This window comes from Drosophila takahashii, chromosome 2L (assembly GCF_030179915.1).
Source record: "Drosophila takahashii strain IR98-3 E-12201 chromosome 2L, DtakHiC1v2, whole genome shotgun sequence".
In the NCBI taxonomy this organism is placed as follows: Eukaryota; Metazoa; Arthropoda; class Insecta; order Diptera; family Drosophilidae; genus Drosophila; species Drosophila takahashii.
The window spans coordinates 21,125,167-21,147,855 of record NC_091678.1 but is presented as its reverse complement, the minus strand read 5'-3'; the positions used below and the strand labels follow the sequence as shown (position 1 = coordinate 21,147,855).

Sequence of the window (22,689 nt, the reverse complement as noted above, 5' to 3'; positions counted from 1 at the left end):
CTTCAGGACATTTTCGTCTCTTCGCCTTAAAATGTTTATGGACTTGGCGCGTTTTTGGGCAGTAAAATGTTTCGAGTGCACTCGAAAAGCAGCACTTGGGGCTTGATTAGTGTGATTTAGTTACAGGCCGTGTGCCAGGCGCATGACACAAGCTCCTCAGCTCCGCTCAGCTTCGAAGCTATCAAACTACCAGGCTAGCAAAACTGTGCAGACTCCGTCTTTAGATACAGATACAAATGCGGAGCGGAGCTGACTCGTCTGACTTACATTCAACATCCCGTTGAACGTTCGATGCCCCTCGGATGCCTCTTGTAGTTTGCACAATATTTGATTCCATCAGTGGCAGTCGTGGCCAAAAGGGGGTGGAGATGGGGATGGGGATGGCCGCCCGGGGGGTGGCGGGCGTTCGCTGGGCCCACTGTGCGCAATTTGCTACACGAAACTGTGCCAAACATCTGCGCCTTGAGTACCTTCGGCTGCTTTTCGCCGCTTTTTTTCCGCTGCCGATGCCGGAGTAGGAAATGAAAACATCTGCTGACTGATTGCCCCCTGGTCGCAGATTTGCAGCCACAAAAACGCCAGGAAAGGAGGATCGGCCGTCTTATGACGAAGATTTAATGCACTCTTCAATCGATCACCGGGGAATTTTATGTTGAATAAATTAAATGGCAAAAAATTTGAATTTTTTGGGTGTAGAAGTTCAGAGCTTCTTAGGATGTCACCATGATTTTAATACGATAGTAGCATATTACATACAAATTATCCTAAACTGAAAATAGTTTAGAAAATTAATCGAACCCTTTAGATTTAATTCAATGCACTCCCAATTAATTAATAGGTACAACACTGGAAAATAATATTAAATTAATTCCCGCATTAAAATTACTTTGAAGTACGCAAAGAATTTTATGTTCAGATATCATTATAAAATTTGTACGAGTATAATAGTATTTTAATGCCTTTCGCTTAAATAATCCATCATTTTATCCCCATGATGAAACGTATTTGTATCTATTGCATTTATAATTTGTATTTTTTATGACATCCATTAATCAATTTTTTAGTATATAAATTTGTTTAACTAGGTCCATTACCAAATGTTTTTTTATTAAGAATAAAAATTGTGCATTAAATCTTAATTTCAAAACCTATTAGGCCACAAAGCGAGCCGACTGGCAGTAAGTGCATTCGAAAGCCAAAAGTCTGCCCAATCACTCAGCCAAGTTATGAACTACAGTTAGTCGGAGTACCCTGGCCGAGTGCCCGGCAATGTGGGTCTTCATGGATCAATGGGATACGCGTGATGTCCTTCGGCTAGATTCAGTTTGCTGCTCTGCGCTTTGCACGTCTTCCGTTTGCCCGATTTCGTTGGCAATAATTGTGCCATTAACGTGGCCGACTGCAGACTGCAGACCGAACCTCCCTTACTCCGCCCGCATCATTTCCATTCCCAACCCTTTCCCCTTTTGGCTTGTGTCTACATTTGCATCCGTTTAGGCAAGCATTTTTCCTGCCTTTCGAAAGTCGCATTTAACGGTGCCTCCTAATGTGCGCACTGATGCGCTTTTCCACCCACTCTAAAAAATATTTGCTTTGAGTTAAATTAGATTAGAATCCAATTTGACTTGAATATTTTACTACGAATTCAACAAGATTTTTAGCCCACTTGTATAGAATTTTTACTAAACATTTATTTTTCCTAAGGTAAGATAGGATCCTAGCCAGCCAATGTAATTTTAAATATATTTTTAATTATATTTATGTTTAAAAGGTTACCGGTATTTTTATTAAAATACCTTTGATAGCTAAATTCTGGAAATTCAATGAATTTTTTTCCGAGTGCCGACCACATTTGAGCGGAGGATACAGACCCGATTCGATCCGTTTTGGGGCGTGTAACTGGGGCGCAACAAAGGCCATTTGCCCAACTGGCACATAATCAACAGTTGCTTAGTCAGGGCGTTATGGATCGCGTTCCTTCGAATTTCCACATTTCCATCCAGGCCGCAGTCAAGGCTTCAGCTGCTCTGCAGCTTTATCCATGCTCGTTATCATAATGTGTTGGCTCATTTGGACCGGCTGCCTCGGATCCCCTGGATACCGAGTACTGGATGTGCCCGATGAGGTGGGTGGATCCATGTGCATCGGGAGCTGGCGACTCTGTAATCAGCGAGGTGTGAGTGACCTGGATAAGGTTGGTCAGCTCGGCAGAAAGAGAAGGAGATGGGGAAATTGCTGGGACAGCTAACCGAGGAGAATGTTGGAAAATATCTCTGCAAAAAAGCTACTTGATCCTCTCATATTAAAAAACATTTTCTGCAGCCATAAACGGTTAGAAAGGTTGAAACTAGTAGAGAACCACTTGCCCGTTGGGCGGTTGGATGGCATTCCTTGACCTCGGCGATTTCTTTCGGTTGCGATCTGGTTTTGGGAGGTGGAAAAATATCTGAAAGAATAAATCCAAGACAGAAGTCACTTAATTGCCAACAGTTACTCTTAAGTAGGTCCGATAAGCAATTTTAATATCTTGAATTGGTTTTTAGTACAGTGATCGAAAAATTTAAAGGAATTAACTGTGTAAATATTTTTAGTCTATACATTTTTTAGGTCTATTGTTATTAATTTATATTATGAGCAGCACAACTAAGTTGGCCTTTTAGCTGGTGCATCTGTTTAAAATTTAAACATTTAAACTTTAAATGAATCACGATAAACAATCCATAAAGAGGTTTATATGTTTTTGACATAAATATATAATACTATTTTTGCTCAGTATCAAATCCTAAGAAATTTGTAGATAATTTTTTTTGTACCAGAGAACATTCTTTGATTGTCGGACTCTTATTATAACATGTGTATAAAGTTTTGATTTTTTTGTTCTAATTTTTAGTAAGCCAAATTTAGATAACCACTTAGACGAAGTCTCCTTGAAAGTCTTCGGAATCCAGTAATGATCACTCTCATATTTCTACCTCAATAATTGGCGTATATGTTGCCCAAGAATTTGTTCATCTATTCGAGTTGCTCCACTGCAAACTATGCCTTCTTCAATTAACGCCCAGAGATCAATTTTCGGTCGCCGACTGTGACCAAATAACCGGCTAATGCGCCCCGTCCATATTCTTTCTGGTCGCGATCAGGGCGGGGCACTGGATGTGAAACCAATTACCAATTATCTACTGTTTTCCACACAAATTTAACATAATTTGGCCAGTTTTGCGTTCAAATTTGTGGCACAATTTGTGGAAGTTGGCTGTGGTCAGGGCCAACAAACGGCTCCATGGCCAAAAGAGAGGGGCGGGCAGAGGGAGTTAACTCTGGCTGACTCCAATTGTGGCCGAAGATTATTATTTTCGCTACCGACTGACTGCCAAGCGTATTTCGCATAATCGAAAGTGACCGAACCGCAGCTATTTGACTGATCTTTTGTATGCCACTCGGGTAACGGTCGATCGTTGCTTATGCACAGGTTGAAAAAATATTTAAAAAAAAAACGGAATATACAAGAAAAGCCAAAAAGGCTTTGGCAAAAAATGATTGATGCCAATGGCGAGCGCCCCGGCTAATACAATTTAAAATTCAGTTAAAAACAAAAGACCAAGCAGAAACGAACGAAATACGGATTGGTAAAATATAAAAGACAAAAATGAAAAGTATTCATGGATAGATCGCATAGTTTTAACCGCATTTCGCCGAAGGCGTAACACACTCTAAACCGGAAGGGTAATTAACTCGCTTTGCCGATCACGCCTTTGCATTCAGATCGGAGTCGAAATGGATGGATGGATAGATGACTTGGGGTTGGTTGCCCAGATGGATGGTCGGATGTATTAAAAAGCTATAAGTTTCGGGTTTCGTTTCCTTTTGGTCTCTTTCTCGATCTCGATCTCTTTTTATTTTATATTTGCTCTGCGTCAATGATTAATAATCGGGCGAGTTGGTTTATAGGCAAATGCGTTCACAATTATGTTTTGGGTCTGCGGCCAGGATTGATGGGTGTATAAAGTCTTCTTTTATGCGGTAATTGAGTGTAGATGAACCAACCTCTTTCAATGGCTTTATTATGCCCACAACGTTAGATTTGGCTTGTGCGGTTTTTTACTACTCCCAACTTTGGAATTATGGGAGAAAAAATTAGATGGCTCACTGGAAAATTTGACTGATGAATGAACTAGATTTCGAAATTTCAGAACACATTTTCCTTGTCTCTAGGTTCATATATTCGAACTTCCACTTTTTTCCAATAAAAATCAGAAAGTCTTATGCCATTGTTTCTTTTATTAATTTTTTTATTTTTCATAACGATCTTGTCTGGTTTTCCATATATATAATAATAATAATAATATAATTAAACGTTAAGTAAATGTTATAAAATTGATTTTGTTTTTCTGGTTTTTGTTGTTGAGAATTGCAATAATTAGCTCTATAAATATGTTAGACTTACGACATACGTTATAAATCGATTTACACATATAGATTGATGTATACATACAAAGCCTATACACGTACAATCAAAATATCCATATTTATGTATATAATCCACAGAGTTCCAAAGTAGTTGAAATCGACTCACTAAGTTAAGACTTGCGTATGTCTATGTACAGATGTTTAAATTAGCTACACTTTTAAGGTGGTTTTAGAGTGGGTTTAAGTATGTATAGTATATAGTTTATAAAGTTTTCCCTTTAATTGTATTTACTTGTTTTGTAGTTTAAGTTTTGATGCTTCACCGTCTTTTTCCATTGATTGCATAGCTAATGTTTAGTGTTTTGCTTAGTACGAGTTGTGTGGAAATGGTAACTACTTATAGATAGGTTTTCCCTCTCGGAGGCACGCTTAAGTAAGAGTTAAAGTAAGTTTTTCGTCTAACAACAAGGAAAGCACTCTTATTCTGTTTCTGATTCTGATATTTTTTTAAGAGCTTATTGTAATGGCCTTGGAGCTGTTGTTGCCGGCGTTGCTGCTGTTGTTGTTGCTGATGTTGCTGCTGTTGTTGTTGAAGTTGCTGCTGTCCTTTTCAAGGTTCACGGACTGATCGTCGCTATTGGGATACTCCTCGGTGTCGCCCTCATGGCCGGCCAGGCTATTAGGTGTGTATGTGTGCAAATTCATGAATCTGCGTATATCGTCCAAGCACTCCTCCCGTTCGGCCATGCCATTGGAACTGGGCGAATCCCGGAAGTTGTTGCCCTCCGACTCGTGCTTCTTCACGTGCCGGTCGAGATTCGTCTGCTGGCCGAAGGATCTGTCGCAGAGTTCGCAGCGAAAGGGACGCTCCTTGTTGTGGATATTCCTCACGTGACGCTGCAGGTTCGAGGAAATGCTGAAGGCCCGATCGCAGTACTTGCAGGGATAGGGCTGCTCGCCCGTGTGGGTCCTCAGATGCCGTGTCAGGTTGGCCGATCGGGGGAACACCTTGCCGCAAAACTTGCAGCAGTAGCGATCCTTGGTCTTGAGTCCCGTCGAGAATTTCACGGGCGGAAGCGGCCGCTTTGGGGCTGCTGCTGTACTGGCGACTCCCGCCAGCAGCGCCTCAATGCCGCGCCGTCCGCCCGGTTGGCATAAAAAAGGAAGCCCGGAGCGGTAGATCTCCTCCAGAAAGAGTGGATGTATGTGGGGCTGGTTCTGGGCGTGGGTTAAGTGGGCCAGGGCGGCCAGGTCCACTGCTCCCGCCGCTGCAGATGCCGCTGCTGCTGCAGCCGCCGACGTCGCTGCTACCACTGCGCCCTCGGACGTGCTGCTCAGCTCACCGCCCGCACTCGTGGGCGGCGACGGTGAGGGGGTGGGGCCCGGCGAGGCGGTGGGCGTGGGACTGCTGCCCCTGAACGATTTCTGCGAGATGGACGACTCCGCCGAACTGTGCGACTTGCGCATTTTCAGTGGCGGCTCCCTTTCGGCCTCGAACTCGTGTATTCTCGGCATAAACCGATTGAGCAGGAGGTTATCTTCCAAGGGCGCGTATAAGCATGATGATGCTGGTCGCTTGCGACAGATCGAAAGGTCCAGCGGCCCGTCTCCTCCAGAGGGTGTGTCCGCTGGCGGTGGAGTGCTCACGATGTCAATGGATTTCTAAGGAAGGAAAGAAAATGAAGTATGGATTAGTATAAGATTAAGAAACACTTATATTATAATCGTAGAATTTTGTATGACTTGTTTTTAATAAACGGAATAAATTATCCCAGGAAAAATATATGAATTAAGCATTAACCTCATTTTATTTATCAATTAAAAAATAAGCGGTATAAAAAAAATGAACCACAAATTACTAAAAAAAATTCCATATAAAGTAAGCAATTCTTACCTTATTTCAAATCAACTTTATATTTTATAATTTCATAAAAGTTATAAAAACACTGTTTTAAAATACCAAAACTTAATAAAAATAATATAATTAACTTGTTCTTTAAAAGATATTAATTTAACCTGCACATATCAATTAAATTTTTTCCCTGTTTTACTTCACTAAACTTATTTTCGAACTTACCCTATCATCTTCGACCTGCTGCTGGTCGGGACTGTTGACCCTCTCGGGTTCCCGCTTCACCTCTCTCTGATCCTCAGAATTCTTCTCATTTTTCTCATCTTCCGATTTCATTTTCATGTCCAGAGAGTTGCGACTCTCTTCATCTTCGCCTTCGGAAACTTGCAGTTTTTCCTGCGACTGGAAAGCCAACTCCTCTTCCTGCACTTTTTCATAAGCCTGCGAACTACTGGCCTCGCCCTTCAGAAAGCCAAACGGTAATTTCTGATCAAAGGCCGAAATCGGGGAAGTGATCTCGGGTCCAGCACAGGCCATGTCCATGGGATTTTTCTGGAAAAACATTGGAATGTTCGTAGGATGCAGAGCATTTTGTGGCATAAAGGCGGGAAATCCGTATGGTGAAAATCCGGGAAAGAATGGTGGTCCGGCGCGCAGCATTAGGAAGGGATTCGGTGTGGGCGTCGACATGGCGGCAACGGCGGCGGCGGCAGCGGCTGAGGACGAGGATTCCGGGGATTCCCTGGGTGTCACCGGACAGGTGGATGTGGCAGTGGCGGCCAAATGCTGCTGATGCGCCTGATGCGGGTGATGTGGGTGCGGATGGTGGCGATTCACGTGCTGGTTGCGATACACGGGACCCGTCGAGTCACAGAACTTCCTGTGCTTGGTCACGGAGGTGGTGGTGCTGAAGCTCTGGCTGCACTTGTCGCACTTGATCTGCGTCCGGCAGGTGGCGTGCATGCGCTTGTGCCGGCACAGGTTCGAGAATTGCGTATACGCCTTGGAGCACACCTCGCAGGCGAAGGGCTTCACGGAGCTGTGGATGTGCTGGTGCTGCTTCAGGCCCGACGAGGTTCCGAACGTTTTCCCGCACTCCGGACACGGATGACAGCGTGCTCCGACGTGGTAGGCGCGAATATGCCGCTGTAAATTCGAGGGGTCACAAAATACCTGCAAAATACAGATCACAGAGCAGAGCAAACGGTGTGAGTTGCGATTGGTTGTCGGCGTCGGAATAAAAAAGTTCGTACACAGGAAAAAAAATGTATAGATATATAAAAAGGTATAATAAATAAATCCCACAAAGAGGACTTTATTAACTACTTAAAGACGAATGGTTTCTAAGCGCATCTTTCTTTTGTTTTTATAAACTAAAAATAAATAAAATAATATTTTTGATTTAATTCTGGAATGCATTTTATATACATTTCTTTCTCTGTACGAAATTGGGAACTGGTTGGGTGATCTGGTTCCAAATCCAAATGAAACGAAACTGAAATTAATCAATCATCTGCTGGTGCTGCTGTTGCTGCTTTTGCCGCTTTTGCCGCTTAAACGGATCTCTTTTGGGCTAGACAATAACCGAAGCTCTCCGAGATTACGCAAAGGTAACCAGGGCAACAACAGCGAATGGCAACAACATCATCTCCACCCACTGGCAGCAGCCAAACACCTTCGTCAATTATTAACATCAATTGCTACAATTGTCATTGCCTGGCTCGAAGCATCTATCACCCCCTCGAAGGTCCCCAAATGGAGATCAGGGCTGGACAATAGGAACCCGCGACTTGGCCCTCAATAAGTGAAGGGAATAGGGAACAACAAAATCTAAAAAAGTGATCTTGAAATTAAGAAAGCTTTAAATAAAGCCGGTAAAAGGCAACAAACAGAAAAATTACACGTTCAATTTAATTAAAGTTTTTAAGTAACCATTCTGCCCCCTTTCAATCTTATTTAAAAAATTTTAGAAAATATTAAAAATAAAGTTCTCTAAGCTCGGGATTTTTTCAAACCAACTTTGAGTTTTTTAAGAAAATAAACTTCGATCTTTTCGGTATATCGTCATTATTAAAAAAAATCATTTTTTCGAAAAAATACTGTGACAAATTCTGCAACCAGCCCTAAACCAAAAGTACTCCGGCTGAAGCTCGCACTTTTCGTTTTTCGGAGGGGCGAAGGCAATGACAGATCGGGCCTGGGATTGGGAAGAGGATAAAGGCGGGGGAGTTCGATGGGGCAGGGGATCCAGCCTGGCATCCAGTTTTATGTACCCACTTCAAACTTGATTTCGGTCAGCCGTTTCGACTCCCCCGTCGCCTTTTTACGAAACTGTTATGCCTAATCATGCTGTCATAATGCGCTACGAATTCATATCAAACGATGATCGAGGCAGCCTTTTTTGTCTATCTCTATGAGCCACACAAAAGGTGGAAAATCGGGGAGCTATGGCGGGGATAGGACGGGGGATTCAGAGAAGGCAGAGAGAGAGGCGACATACAAGAATAGCTCGTGCTATAACTACATCAAATGGATTAGATTCAACTACTCTCCAAAAAGGCGAAAAACGCCACAAAAGACAACGACAACAACTACAAAAAAATATATAACGACAACGACGATCATGGTGTTACAGCAATAACAACAACTGGGAACAACGACTATAGAAACAGCGAAAAAACGGACTCACTTTGGATTTAATAAAATAATTCAAGAGTAAAAAATATACGATTTAAAATTATTTTTCTAAAATTATAAATGGAATTTTGGAAAATATTTAACAATCATTTTTAAGATATTAAAATTGAACATCTACAGATTTTTTTCTCTCTGCACTAAAAGATGAAAAGCAGTCGCTGCTTCGGTGGGTTGAGTGTAGGTGTTTTGGCATTCGGTGGTGCAGAAGCAAAGAAGTGGAGAAGTGGTGCAGAGTCTCCGACGAGATCTCTGTTTTTCTGTGGAATGTGCCTTGGTTGGGGGGTATTATCAAGGAGGTAGATAGGGGGGGCGGAGCTGTAAGCCAAGATCTAGGAGCGTACGTGGGGTCAGCCAAGGCATCAGTGCCTGTGGGTCCATGGCCTGAAGATGAGATCAGACTCTGGTAGCCTAATGGAGTTGAAACTTCTGGTTAAAGTTACAGAGAAATAAGCTAAGAAGGCTTAGATTTCAGAAAGCCAGTGCTTATTTTCTATTTGTCGATATTTAATATGGGTTTTCTCTTCGAAGCATCTATATTATCGAAACAACATTGTGAAAATATCGAAAATATCGATAATTTTAAAGCTCTAATTTGAGCTCATGATTTTTTTATAAATAAAATATGTGTAAGAGATAACCCCACACATTCCTGTGCCACTTTGAAACCTCGTCAGTTACCCCCAACGATCTAACAGTTATCCGCCCTTCTTAGCCCTATTGTGCACTCAACTGCCTCATCACGGATTCCAAGCTAAGCCCTCGAACAAAGCCTTGTAGATCCGTGGCAAATCCCTTTGGAAACGCTTTAAGCCGGCTGCTTAAAACAAACAAAGCTGACAGCTGCAGAGCCCGCTCTTTTTTGGGCCTTTCAGAGGGCGTAAAGAGGAAGGGAAAACCTCGAAAAAAGCTCGGACCCCAGCGAAAGTCTGGCCCAAAAGATCGATCATCATTTGTTTTGGGCCGAGTGGCTCCCGTTTAGGGATGGGTTTTTTTCGGAGATATGTGCACTGAGAGCTGGGGAACCACAATGCGTGCTACTTACATGCCACCGAAACAATTACAGAGCGCTAAGTAAACCAACTGTAATGCTCGATAGACATTGAAATACCGTTCGATTTGGAAATGGAAATGGGAAAAGCCAAGAGAAAAGGCCTGGCTGCGACCACAAGATCGTAATCAACATGCCATTAAAACATCTTTGGAAGATGTCGAAGTCGCAGTGCGATGACAATGACGCATGAAACGAATCGTTCGATGGATGGATGATTTTCGATGGCCATAGATGGATGGGATGGCTGGATTCGATGGATGGTGTTGCCTCCACTCCAAGCCCTTTTGATTTCGCTTTGGCATTCAAATGCAGCCAGCGAAGATGAACTCAACAATAGGCGGGGGAACGGGGCTGCGACAGGGTTTCTTCATTACGGGTCGCTTAAGTGTTTCTGCCTTTGGATGAGTACACGCCCTGATTTTTCAGCTATTGCAAGTAAGCCGCTCAGCGCGTGCTCAAAGGTGGCTCAGATGGAGTCGCTCCTAAGAGCCAGGTTAGCAGCCCGCGGCTATTGATCCGCTTGAAATCAAAAGTCTTTTTATGTTGCCAAGCCACCAGAGCACCACGAGCTGATACAATAATTAATGACGGCGTAAGTTTTCGGCCGATCGAAGGTTGCCGGCAACAGAAGCTATAGCCTGGATGCTCTCTCTTTATCTCTATCGAAGTACATCTATGATCTGTTTTACGATACTTTTTCTTGCGCCTCAGGAGGATAGTGTTTATATTTTGTAAGCACAGTTTTCTCTTTTAAGATATTATTATTATTAAGTAGTACAATTAATATCTTAAACTGATGGCATAAGCTAATAAAGTTTCAAAAATAATTTATATTAAAAAAACCTGACTTTACTTTATCCCCCAAAATGATAAACGGATACTTATATTTAGTAAGAGTATAATTGTTAATGGAGCTCACCTTGCTGCAATTCTCGCAGGAATATTTCCGTATGTTGTTGTGGGAGATTGCTTCGTGCTTAATCAGCAAAGGACGATGGCAGAATCGTAGTGTACACTGCTTGCAGGGGAATTCGTCCTGTTTGTAATGATGAGCGCCCACCAGATGATCGTCCAAGCTGAAAGGGAAAAAAACGAAAATGCAAACATAAGTCAAGGAAAATTCTGGGTACCAAGCCACCGAAGTACTGGCTCCTTTGCCGCCCTTATCTGACTGGCTGTCATCGCAAAGGAAATTAGCATTGTGACATTTTCGTGGGGCTCTCCGCCAAATCGCCGCGGTTCAATCAAAGTCATGTGCGCCAGTTCACACGCCTTTGTTTGCCGACCACCTGGGATAACGCCCCCTGGAAAATCCCTCCCCCTTTTCCCGGACGGGCGTCAATTAGTCAAATGATGTTCAATATTTAATATGCGCGGCCAGCTGATAAGGGATCTCGCTCTCCCCAAAAAAGGGACAGAAAAAACAGCTGCGGCCAATGAGTAAAGGCGTCCTTGATGGAGGAGAACTGTGGCCAAAAGTGGTGCGTGGTGGTGGTGCGATGCTTATCGCCTTGTATGTGGGTGGAGTAAAATCAGGCAAAAAAAATATATAGCAAAGCGATGTCGACAAGAGGCGGCAACGTTTTCATTTTTCTTTGTTTTGTCATCGTCATGGAAGAGTTGATAGTTCCAAGCCCCCCAAATCCCCAACCCCCTTTCGCTACCTTCACCTGAAGTGTGGGCGTTTGTTTGGCTTACAGTCCATGCATGTTCAACATCAGATAAATGGCAAAAAAAAAGGAAAATAGAGAGACAGCCTGGACACGCAGACATAGCTCACATAGCTTCCCTTCCAGCGAGAGCTCCTCATGTAAAATTCAATAAATCACCGCCACTGATAAGTGCACCCCAGGGGGGTTGGGTGGTAGGAGGACCCCTTACCACCCACTCTAGTAACGGTAAACATATATAGTGCTCCACATCTCGGGCCAAACATCAAATCAAAGCTCGCTTTTAGCACTTCAACTTAAATATATGGGTATCTATGATTATAGCCATCGTGTGTATGGGATATGGAAATGTCATTTGCGTGTTGGCTCCAGTTGCTTGTGGGTCATTTATTTATTACAACGCAAAACATTTGTAAATATTGGGACAAAACTTTTGCATTAACCACTTGAGTGGGCGGATGATGGTCATGTTTACCTCTGAAGAGGGAAAACTAAATGGCCAGATTGATGATCAGATATGTGGGAAAAAGCCAACGGCTAACTTGGAAAAGTAAATGGAGGGATTTAACTTTAGAATAACTGACGTAGTTATTTCTCGTTTACATACTTCTTAATAATTGGTAATAAAAATCTGTGATTATGTGTACCTAAGCGAAGATTTCCCCTGTTTTATTATCCCAGTGACTACTGCAACTGCTGGTCGTAAAGCCAAAACAAACTTTGAAGGAAAAATCTAAATAAAGACAACTGAAATCGAAATGCCGAACCAATGCAGGAGGCATTAAGGCTCAGTTAACACCTACAGATTGCACATTTGGGCCCATAAAAAACCAATCATGGAACGGGCCAAACCGATCCAAGCCGAAGTGTACAGTAAACTTCAGTGAGCCCAGGCCAAAAGCGAACCGAAAGCCAGTCAAATCAAGACCAAGACCATTTCAATTCATTTCAGAGCTCGCAGCCCGCAGCTCGGAGCTCGAAACTCACTCTCACTTTCGGCCGAGCTTCTCTTGGATGTTTAATGGCACTTTTATTGGCCGCACTATTATCGCCATCAACTTTTAATTAAGATCTCCGCCGGAGTTCGGCACTAGACCGCATATCCACTTAGATCCGAGGCATTTAGCAACATTTGCGGATACTTTGTATCTCGGTCGGATTTCTCTTTCAACTTCTACCCAGAGATTTTATTCGCTGCGCACCCATAATTCTTTTGGGTAAGTTGGAAGCTAATTGGGGGCTTGTTGTTTTTTTTTGTCTACTGAAGCAACACACAAAATTTGATTTAGATTAGTGTCGATGCTGCCTAAATGCCAAAGCAATTTAGGATGCAGACATTCTCCTACGCGAAAATCGGGACCCCGGGGGCCTGATTAATGGCAATTAACCTGGCCAGTTGTACTCACAGTTCTAAATCCGGATAGACTTTATCACAGACCTCACAGCGTATATCGAAACCGTTTTCGTCGTCTGTGAAATCGATATCTCCTTGGCTGATTAGCGAGGAGTTCTTCTTATCTTTGGAGAATTCGTCACCGCTGTACAAGGAGCCTGGAATAAAAAGGGAGAACATTCGATTAGGTTAAAACAAGACAGCTTTAAATTCTTATTGCAAATTATTATTACTGATTTATAAAATGGTAAAATGATTTAATGGTAAAATATACACAATCTTGAAAGATTTATGTTCTTTATTTCCATCAAAAATCGATCGTATAAAAATCACAAAAAAAGTATATTAAATTCAGATCCTCTGGGATCTTCTTTATTATTTAGTATTATAGCTGTTCACAAGCACTCACAAAGAAGCAGGTAGTCCTCAAAATAAACTTTATATGTTATATATATCACTTCGATCCTAAGTTATCACTTGGGCCACTGGTCACTTGACACACAACCGTTCGGCTTCGCGTTTGATGAACAAGTGTGTCGTTCGCGGAGCATAATGCCGACGAGCTAATGTTTTGTTTGCCCGCTAACAATCTGCGGCAGGTCCTTTTTTTCTGGCCAGGACGCATTGACATATGACCAACACACACACACTCACACTCACCAGGAGTAAACACGCAAACACTTAACACAAAATTGGTAGCAGAGACGAAATCGTGTGCACTCATATATGGCACTCGCATAGCTTGACGTTGAATAGATAATTGTCCCAAATGAGAGTAAGGTAAAGGCAAGACACCCCTACCCACCCCACCCCCTCTGCAGCCAGTCCTCACCCCGCTCTTAACTTGGCCAACTCCGGACGAGTGCCAAGTGCACAGCTACAGGGAGAGAAAAACCTACAGCATGACTTTAGTTGTAATATTTTTTAATATCTCCGAAAATTTTAAATGCTAAAAAATATTTTCTTTAAAATTGATAGTAAACTCTTGAAGTAAAAAATTAATAATAATGATTTAAAAGACAGAAGAACTAATAGTTAGCATTTGGCTATAAAGAAATCCCTTTACATTTATAGTAGAAACATTTTTGTAATCTTGAAATAAAGAACAGGTTAGTTGCCATAATAAGAAACACTACCTAATATTTCTCTACAATTCTTCTCAGTGCACCTTTAAACAATTCCTAGGGGAAATGAGTGTTGAATATGAGCAGAGAGGTTGAGGAGAAAGCTGAGGTGCTCGAGGGGGTGGCTGAGGGAGAGGGTAGGCTACCGTTGCTGGTATTGGTACTAGTTAGCAGGGGTGGTGGGCAGTGGACAACCACCAGGTGACACCAACATAGCTGCTAAGGGATGATGGCGATGACCAGAGATTATGCATGCAAGCACATCCGAAGGGTCAGCAGTCAACCCCTCAACCTCTGCCACCCTGCAGTTCCGTTGGACTGATTTCGTTTGAAAAGTCATATGGATATGGCACCTTGCCGGGTTTCGCTGCCTTTGGCCTCAAAACAGGTGTTGCCTCTCAAGGCGGCCCACCCCCTCTGGGCGAGGGGTGATTACCAAACAGCACCACCGCCTCCCACCGCTCAAAAGGCTCCGCTCAGTGGTGGTAATTGATGTTTGGGTCAAAAGTTAATTTTCAGCGTGTGCAATATGGCCGCAGAGGGCAGCGAAGATTCCCACGTCAAGAGTTTTTCCTTGTGGGCTGCACTTGAACTTTGGCCTCAGTTCTTTTTTTTAATTTTTGGGTGGGCTAGCGTGGGATAGTAGGAGGGAGGGTAGGAGCTGTCCCTAGGGGGTAGAGATGGCACATAGGAGTTGAGGTGGGAGTGGGTTGACATATGGTGTTCTGGGCGATTGGCAGGGTAGGTGTAGGTTCCTTGAGCCTGAGAACGCCTGGGAAAACTTATGTCTCGGTGGGTTGCTCTAAGTAGGGAGGTATCCTGGGAACTAAGTTTCCAGATAAAGGAAGCACCTGGACTTTAAGTTACTTGAACAGAGAAGAAAAATATAAGAAAAAATATATAATATTTAAAAAAAAGGAAATAATACCTTTTAAATAATTTAATAATAATAATAATTTAATAAATTTAATCTAACTGGAAAATAGAATGTACTTCTCAAGTTTTTTACAAAATTTAAACCACTTTTTTAAAATTATTACAATATTGCGGTATAAGTTTTTAGTGCCCGAAAAACTAAAGATTGGCTAAAGGCCAATAAAAAAGCCTTAATCAAAGTAATTAATCAAATACGCAAAGATTAAATTGCCCCTCCTCAAAAACCCCTCTACTGTCTTGTCACCCATCAATTCCTTATCTTTTTGCCATTGCCCAGCCCCCTTGTCAGCATCTCCCCCAAAATCCTGCACAATCCTTTCACGCCTTTCACCAGATCTCTCCGTTCTGCAATTCTTTTTCAGCAGCTGGTTCCCCCTTTCATCTGACAGATTGATTCACTCGCCCAATGCAGAACTGACAATTCAATAGATCTATTGAAAGGCTTCAGGATGTGTGGATTATACAGAGGGGAGGTATGGATGGCGAGGGGGGCGGGCCAAAACTCTTTGACATGCCAATTACATATCACTGAATCTGCTGCTGGCTGCCAAAAGCCACCGGCTGACCCTGAATCGGAGGCTATATCGCTAAACGGAAGCCGAAGCTGTTGACAAATGATTGATTGAATTATTTACACCTTACAACTTGCTCGAAAAAAAATAAAAGGAAAAAATCAAAGTTAGATCCGCCTGCTAATCGATTTGGCAGCAGCCGAAACAAAAAACAAAAAAAAGGGTTAGGTGGCACTCCTAATGATGCCCAAATTGACACACGATGATCATTTAGCCGAAGACGCGACACGAGCCTTCTATTTCATTTTATTTTTCCTCTTTCGATTTTTATTTTCAGCTCATTAATCATCCATCAGCTTTGCCGGCGACAAAGTGTCAATCGGCGGAGGTCTGTGTGTTTTCGTATCTGCGAGTTAGTTAGGATCTCGTTTATGGGCTTGGTCTATTTCTATGTGGCGTGTGTTCTGCCAGTCGCCAGTTGGCGATACGAATGTATCTAAATGGGCTTCGTGTATAGTTTGTTCCATTGTTTGATTGGTCGATTGAAGAGTTGCCGCGATTTAAGCCGAAAGCCATCTCAAAAGTGTCTCGGTTTCGTTTTTTGGGGAATGGTTTTCAGTTCTGTTTTTTGTTTCGTGGAGGGGTGGAGTCAAGGTGAAGGGGGTTTGAGCTGACAACTTTGTGGGTTGGTTGTTTTTGGAGTGATTGAAGGAATGGTTAGATATCAATATTCAATAGTTCAGGCTCAAGAAAATACTACTTGTGTCTAACTATAAGTTGTTCGTTACTTTTAATGACTTCATTAGACCAAATTATTTGATTTTTTACGAAGTAGGGAAAGAAGTTTCAAGCAAAATTTATAAATCCAAAATTATAGTGAAAATCTATATGAATTCGGTTTGAATTTGATATTTGAACTTAGTTTTAAAAAATGAAAACAAATATGTTTCTCATAATTTTTAAAAAATTTAAAATTTTTAATTATTTTGTGAAACCTTGTAAAACTTTCCCATGCTATTTATTTCACCCCTCGACATTTGCATTTTCCTTACTGAAAATTCTTGAAAACGTTAAGTTCCCAGCCCAAGCGCTCATTAAATATTCGTCGGCAAAAGTAACGGTCGAAAGTTGGAACTCCCTCTCCTGGAAAACCAGCGATCTTTTGCTACCGTTTCAACCACACTTTCGATCGCTCCTTGCCACCTTTTCCTTTCCGGGTCTCCGGGACGGAACCTTGATCGCGTTGCCACCCCCGTGCTGCACTGGTGGCATTCGCTGGCATATCCTTGGGCCAGGACATCTGGGCCTTGTCTTCTGCTTCTGCCAGAGACTAGAGGGAATTTCCCTGCTCAGCAGTGCGTAAAATGCGAGAAAAGTTGCCAGAAAATACGTTAAAAAGTCAAGTCACAGGTGTCCTTTTTTTAAATGGAAAGCGGGTTGAATATCAAGCTTGGAAATGGGAACTTTGACAGCTTGGCTTTAATTGAAAAACTGAAAAATAAATGCAATACCATTGTAAGGCAACTATGATCCGGCAGATAAGCATATGGAATTAACCATTATGTTCATTACGTATTCAAATTCAAAGCCGACTCGCCAACGAAAATATTTTCGTGGAGATTTAAATTTGTGATAATCAGAAAAAAAAGAGTGTGAAACGCCAAATGAGCTGTCCATAAATCCCACATGTTTATAATCAAACACGCCCCGGCTTCCCGTTTCTCGGCGATTCGAGGGATTCGAGGGATGCAGGATTAGGCTTAAATTGAGCGTGTGCCATTTTGACTGTCAGCAACATATACCATACACCGTATATCGCTGACACAATCTCGGGCCCTTTGTTTGCTGATGGATCTCTAATGAAATTATCAAACATTTTAATAACAAATGAAAACATGTGCGGTTGCCGGAATATTGCATGGGCGCATGCGCAGCGCACAAATTGATCGCATTTAGGGGAGGCAAAAAGGGTGCTCAGTAATATCAGAGAAGGGATGTCTGCCTCCGATTCTGATTCTGTGAGCCCTCATAAGCTGTTCCTGTTCCTTTTTTGGTTCTGTTCTGTTCCCGAGATTGTATCGCAGGACCGTCGCTCGTGCCAGGAACTCTGTCACGGGCATTGCCACCGGATTCTAGATTCTGTACACCCGATTTTGATCTGACCCACAGTGGTTGAGCGTTAATTGCCTGGCACCACAGCTGCACTTATTATTAGCCACACCAGCATGGATACAACGCACACATTATATTCCTTTTTCAATGTCAAATCTAGATGGAATTGAACAATTTTGTGTCAGGGGACCCAGATAACTAAGCATTAGGATAGGCATTACTATCTTGATTATTATGTTGTAGGTTAAGGTATATTTCATATGTATGTCAACAGAAGACCATACTTTTTGATAAATATATTTTGTAAACTAAAAATTTAATAAGAATATCAACAATTTTATTGTATATCTAAAAAGGGATCAATTTTTATGGGGTGATTGAATTTTAAATGTGATCAAACTAGGATTGCCTGTTGCTAAATTTATTTTTAAATTTTAATTTTTAAAATTTGTTACTTGTTCATATTTATAACATTTACATAACTATATACATATATTCTAAATAAATAAGTTACAAAATCACTTACCATTATCACGATCGCTTCGGTCATCGCTGGGCAGGGAGCTCCCCCCTCCCCCGCTCTTCGCTCCCGTGGAAGAGGCGGCTGCCACTGCAGCGGCTGCTGCTGCTGCTGCCGCCAGGACTTTGCCACCGTTCATGAAGTTCTCGTTCAGTTGAACGGGACTTTTGGGTCGCCCGTCGACGACCATTTCACTGCCAGCATTCACATAACGATTCGTCTCGTACCACAGCTATTAAAAAAACAAGGGAAAATAATTGTTAAAAATTGTTAAAAATCGAGTGGCACGTGCTCAGGGGTTATCATAAGAGGGTAAGGGGGTATATACTCACATAACCGCCATTAATGTAACTCTGTAAATTAGCCTCGCCAATGCCATCGTCCTCCTCAACGCTTCGGATTTTTTTCAACCATGTGGACACATCATCTGTGGGCTCTAGCCATCCATTATAATGCCTGCTATTAGCCTACAAACGAAGCATAAGGGTAATTAATTTTAAATTTGTTTTTTATTTTAGTTTTATGGATTTATTTTGACAAGTAATTAAAATTTGTATTCTGTTTTTAAGGATAACGCTGGCGCCATCCGTTGGCTCACCCCTGATAACTGTGCTATTTTTACATGTTTGTCATGGCTAAGCGAAGGCACGAACCCTCAAAGGTGTTATATTGTATGTAAAATTCATATGTATACCGGTAGATAATTAAATTTAAGGTGTAAAATAAATTTAAAAAAAAATATTCCTTTCTTATACTTTGATAAAATTAATATTAGGCTTCGTTTTTTTTTCTAAATATATAAATTTTAGTTCTATTTATTTCAACACATTCATGCAAAATGTTCTTAATATTATTTTGGTGAATAACTGTGTCCGAAATGTTGTAAATGTATTTTTGTAACATTTTTAAATATTAAAACAAATAAGTAATCTAAGTAAATTTCTTTCTTATTAAGTGCCAATTAATAAGGTCCTTTAAGCACTCTAATAAAAAGCGAGCCCAGTAAGACGCCGCCCACAAGTCTGCCCACAACATCAAGGTCACAAACAGTAAGGGGAAACTGCAGCAACAGTACGAAAATACAAGCAAAAAATAAAACAGAAAACTAAACAAAAACCGCCGACAGTTTTTGTATACAAAATAAAAGCAGCGGCGCCAAGCTGAAATACGCATAATTTACACAAATCGTTAACGGCGGCTGTGGATTTTTTTCTAGTTGCGGCTGGGAATGGGGAAAACAGCCTTAGACTTCGCGACGCCGAAAGTTGGAGGCAGCAGCAACCACAAATTAAAATTGAAAAACCAAAAAAAAAAAACAAAAAAAATCCAAAACTGCGGTTGACTGAATGACTTTGCGTATGCGCAACGTTCAAGTCGCCGCCGTCGAACTCTTGTCTATGAAGTCATTTGGAAAAACGGCATTTTACAGTTTGCGATTAAGTGGTGTGTGAGTGGGAGAGTCTGGGGAGGAACAGAGAAAGAGAAAGAGAGAGAGCCATGTGTGCACGCTCCAAAAATTAAGTTAACAACGCCTCAAGTGGCTTCTTCTGCCCCGCGGCATATGCAGAGCGAAAATAAAATAAATACAAAATTATACCCGCGTATAAATGGAATAAACTTTGTGTTTTCAGGACGAGGGAGAGCTTTCCTCGAGTGGCTTGCCAAACAAGTAGGTTGCCGTGTGTGTTTTCATACGGTTATAGTTGCAAAAATGTGTAATTGGAAGGGCTTAGATTTTTTGAAACGCGGGGCACTTCGCAATTACAATAATTAGAAGAATTAGGAGACAAGGGGTAACATAAAGCATAGAGGTACCCTCTATTCGTTACGAAAAATACGGAATAGAGGTAAATATTATTCGTGTTTACACGATTTTTAGGCAATAAAAATGAAACATCGCACTTTGAAAGTTATCTGTTCAAAATAATAAAACTAAAAATACCAAATTTCCCGGTTTTTTCCCTTATTAATTGGCTAAAATTATTAGCTTGATAAATCTTATCTGCGCACTTAATGACTTTCAAACAAGCTATCAAAAAACATGTTCTGTGCTCGATGATTAGCAACTGTTTTAATGCTTCGTTCACTTTAGCCACTCCCTTATCTTGTCACATAGTAGTACTCAAAATAAGAAAACTAAGCAAACATTTTTAAAATATAATGATTTGAAAAGTATTTTACTTTCACTATTTTTTAAGTTCCCACATGGTTTCATGTTTATATCAAGGCACTAAATCTCAAGATAATTCCTATGGAATCATTGAAATCTTTTTAGAACCCTCACCTCCTTGCTGCTTTGGGTTATTTAAGATGGCAACGGAAACTGCAATCCGATGCAGCCACTAAAAAATGATAAGATCATGGGTAAGTACATATATGCCAATATCCATGGCCAGAAATTGCCGTGACAGTTTGGCAAACAGTTCCAGTTGCTTGTTTTGTCCGTCGGTAATCCCCGGACAGACATCACACATGTCCTTGCCTATTCATAACTTTATTAAAAAGGAGGCCACCGCTCGCAGCAGCAGCAGCAGCAAAACACGAAACAGTCAATGGGCAGGGAAAATATTTACGCGCCAGAGATAATCTCAAAGTGTTGGGTTCGCTCGGCTGGCAGAACTGGCTTCGAATTGCCAGATCAGATCCAGAGCCAGGGCCAGATCCTCCAGGAGGATCAGCCGGGGAAAACGGTGGCAGATAGGGACAGATACGGCCAATGTATCTGTCAAAACGGAAATGTGAACGATAAAAGTGCGCTTGATTTGAGGATCATCCAGGAATAAAAGGCCAAGGCAGAAGGGATTCGAGCTCTGTTATTTTTGCAATTTTCGCTCGAGTGGCAGAAACAATATTTTTGTAGCAATACCTAAGTTGTGTAGGTAAACGGGAGCGATCTCCTTGTGCGAATTGTCAACAGGACGAGGCGCGATAATTTGATTGGATTGTCTGTGTCCCCGAAGGACGAAAGAGGATGGAGGGAGGAAAAGTGTCAGTTGACTGACTGACTGACAACCGATCGAAGGGTTCAGTAGCCTGCGATCCGATCCCCGTTCCCTAATTGGAATCATCAGCCGGCCTCGACTTAAGCCTCATTTGGGGTGCACTTTGTGGATTTTCGTCCTGGTCGCCTTCCTGGTTTTCCGCTCCGGCGAAGGTAAATTAGCTCTGGCCAGGGATTAGGCACATTTGACTGACAATCGATACCCTCGAGGTAGAGCTCTAATCAAATCTCTTTCCAATCGCTTGATTTTCCCTGCGAAAACCACCCAAAAAAATCGGGATGACTCAATTCGGTTGCAATTTTCGCACATAAAAATTGGTACGGCTCTGATGGGATTAAATTTCCCGACCAGCGGAAAAAACGGAAATTTGAGATTGCCAAAATGGGCACACATGTGAAAGGCTTAAGGTCCTTTTGGTCCTTTGATATATTTGTGATATATAAGTTTTGGGATGCCGGGCATCGGATTAATTGTTTGGGAAAACAATTGTGGTTGAAACTAACGACATTTTGGGTAGAAATAGGATAGTTCTATCCGAATTCTGGTAAAGCATTAAAATTCATTTGGAAAAAAGCAAAGGATAATATTACTTGATAAAAAATAATGACAAAAATAAGCTCTCTTAAATTAAATGCAAGTAATGGGAATAAATTTTACAACGCTAAAGTTTCCTAGATCTCTCTATTTGATTTGTGTTTCCCCTTTAAAATTGAATAAATATATTATTAGGAGAAAAACCAATGGAGAACAATTTATATTCTTTTTCAAAGAGTTCAATAATTTCCTGTGAATAAATAATGAAATAGAATAGCAGACTCACCTTCCACGCCAGCTGCGGATCGTTGGGCTGGTGGCTGAGCTTCATGGGGAAGGGTCCGTAGCGGGTGCCCCTCTGGAGCGGCGTCTTGGCGTAGACACCGCCGCTTTCGCGGATGTCCAGATCACAGACGGGTTCGCGCCTCCGCGCCCACTCCTGCAGGATGTGGGTCGCCTGGGCGCGTTCCTTGAAAAAGGCCTCCATGCCGTCGGCGGCGGCGGAGGACGATTCCAGGGACAGCGGCAACGTCGGAGGCGGCGGCTGTTGTCTCTGTAGCTGCTGCTGCTGCTGGAGATGATTGGTATGATGCAGGAGCTCCTGATCCTGAAGGTCCCGATGATCCCGCCTCGTAGGCGAACTCTCCACGGGATCCTGCTGCGGCAAGCGATGGCGGGCGGCGAATGAATCCTCAATGGGCTCGGGCAGCGAGCTGAAGGCCTGGCTCCTGGCACTCAGATCCAGGTGATGGAGATGGTGATGGTGGTGACGCACTGCACTCGCACTTGGATCGAAGTCGTCGCCGCTGGAGCCTGTTAACAATCGAATCGAAGAGACACCGATTAGAAATGACTTTTCCGACCGCTGGCAAGCACTCG

The 22,689-nt window shown here is 42.1% G+C and overlaps 1 protein-coding gene across 3 annotated transcripts in view; it reads right to left on the bottom strand.

The window, feature by feature from the left end:
• Positions 1–4,801: 4,801 nt before the first annotated feature.
• ham (hamlet) overlaps positions 4,802–22,689 on the bottom strand; it is a 31,966-nt gene continuing 14,078 nt past the window's right edge. For all 3 annotated transcript variants that reach the window (XM_044395080.2, XM_044395082.2, XM_044395081.2), the window contains exons 2-8: positions 22,097–22,623; positions 18,607–18,741; positions 18,281–18,506; positions 13,084–13,228; positions 10,927–11,083; positions 6,485–7,432; positions 4,802–6,069 (exon numbers count right to left, since the gene is read on the bottom strand). In XM_044395080.2, coding sequence (XP_044251015.1) covers positions 4,915–6,069; positions 6,485–7,432; positions 10,927–11,083; positions 13,084–13,228; positions 18,281–18,506; positions 18,607–18,741; positions 22,097–22,623 — 3,293 coding nt within the window. In that variant the 3' untranslated portion in view covers positions 4,802–4,914. The remainder of the gene's footprint in view (positions 6,070–6,484; positions 7,433–10,926; positions 11,084–13,083; positions 13,229–18,280; positions 18,507–18,606; positions 18,742–22,096; positions 22,624–22,689) is intronic.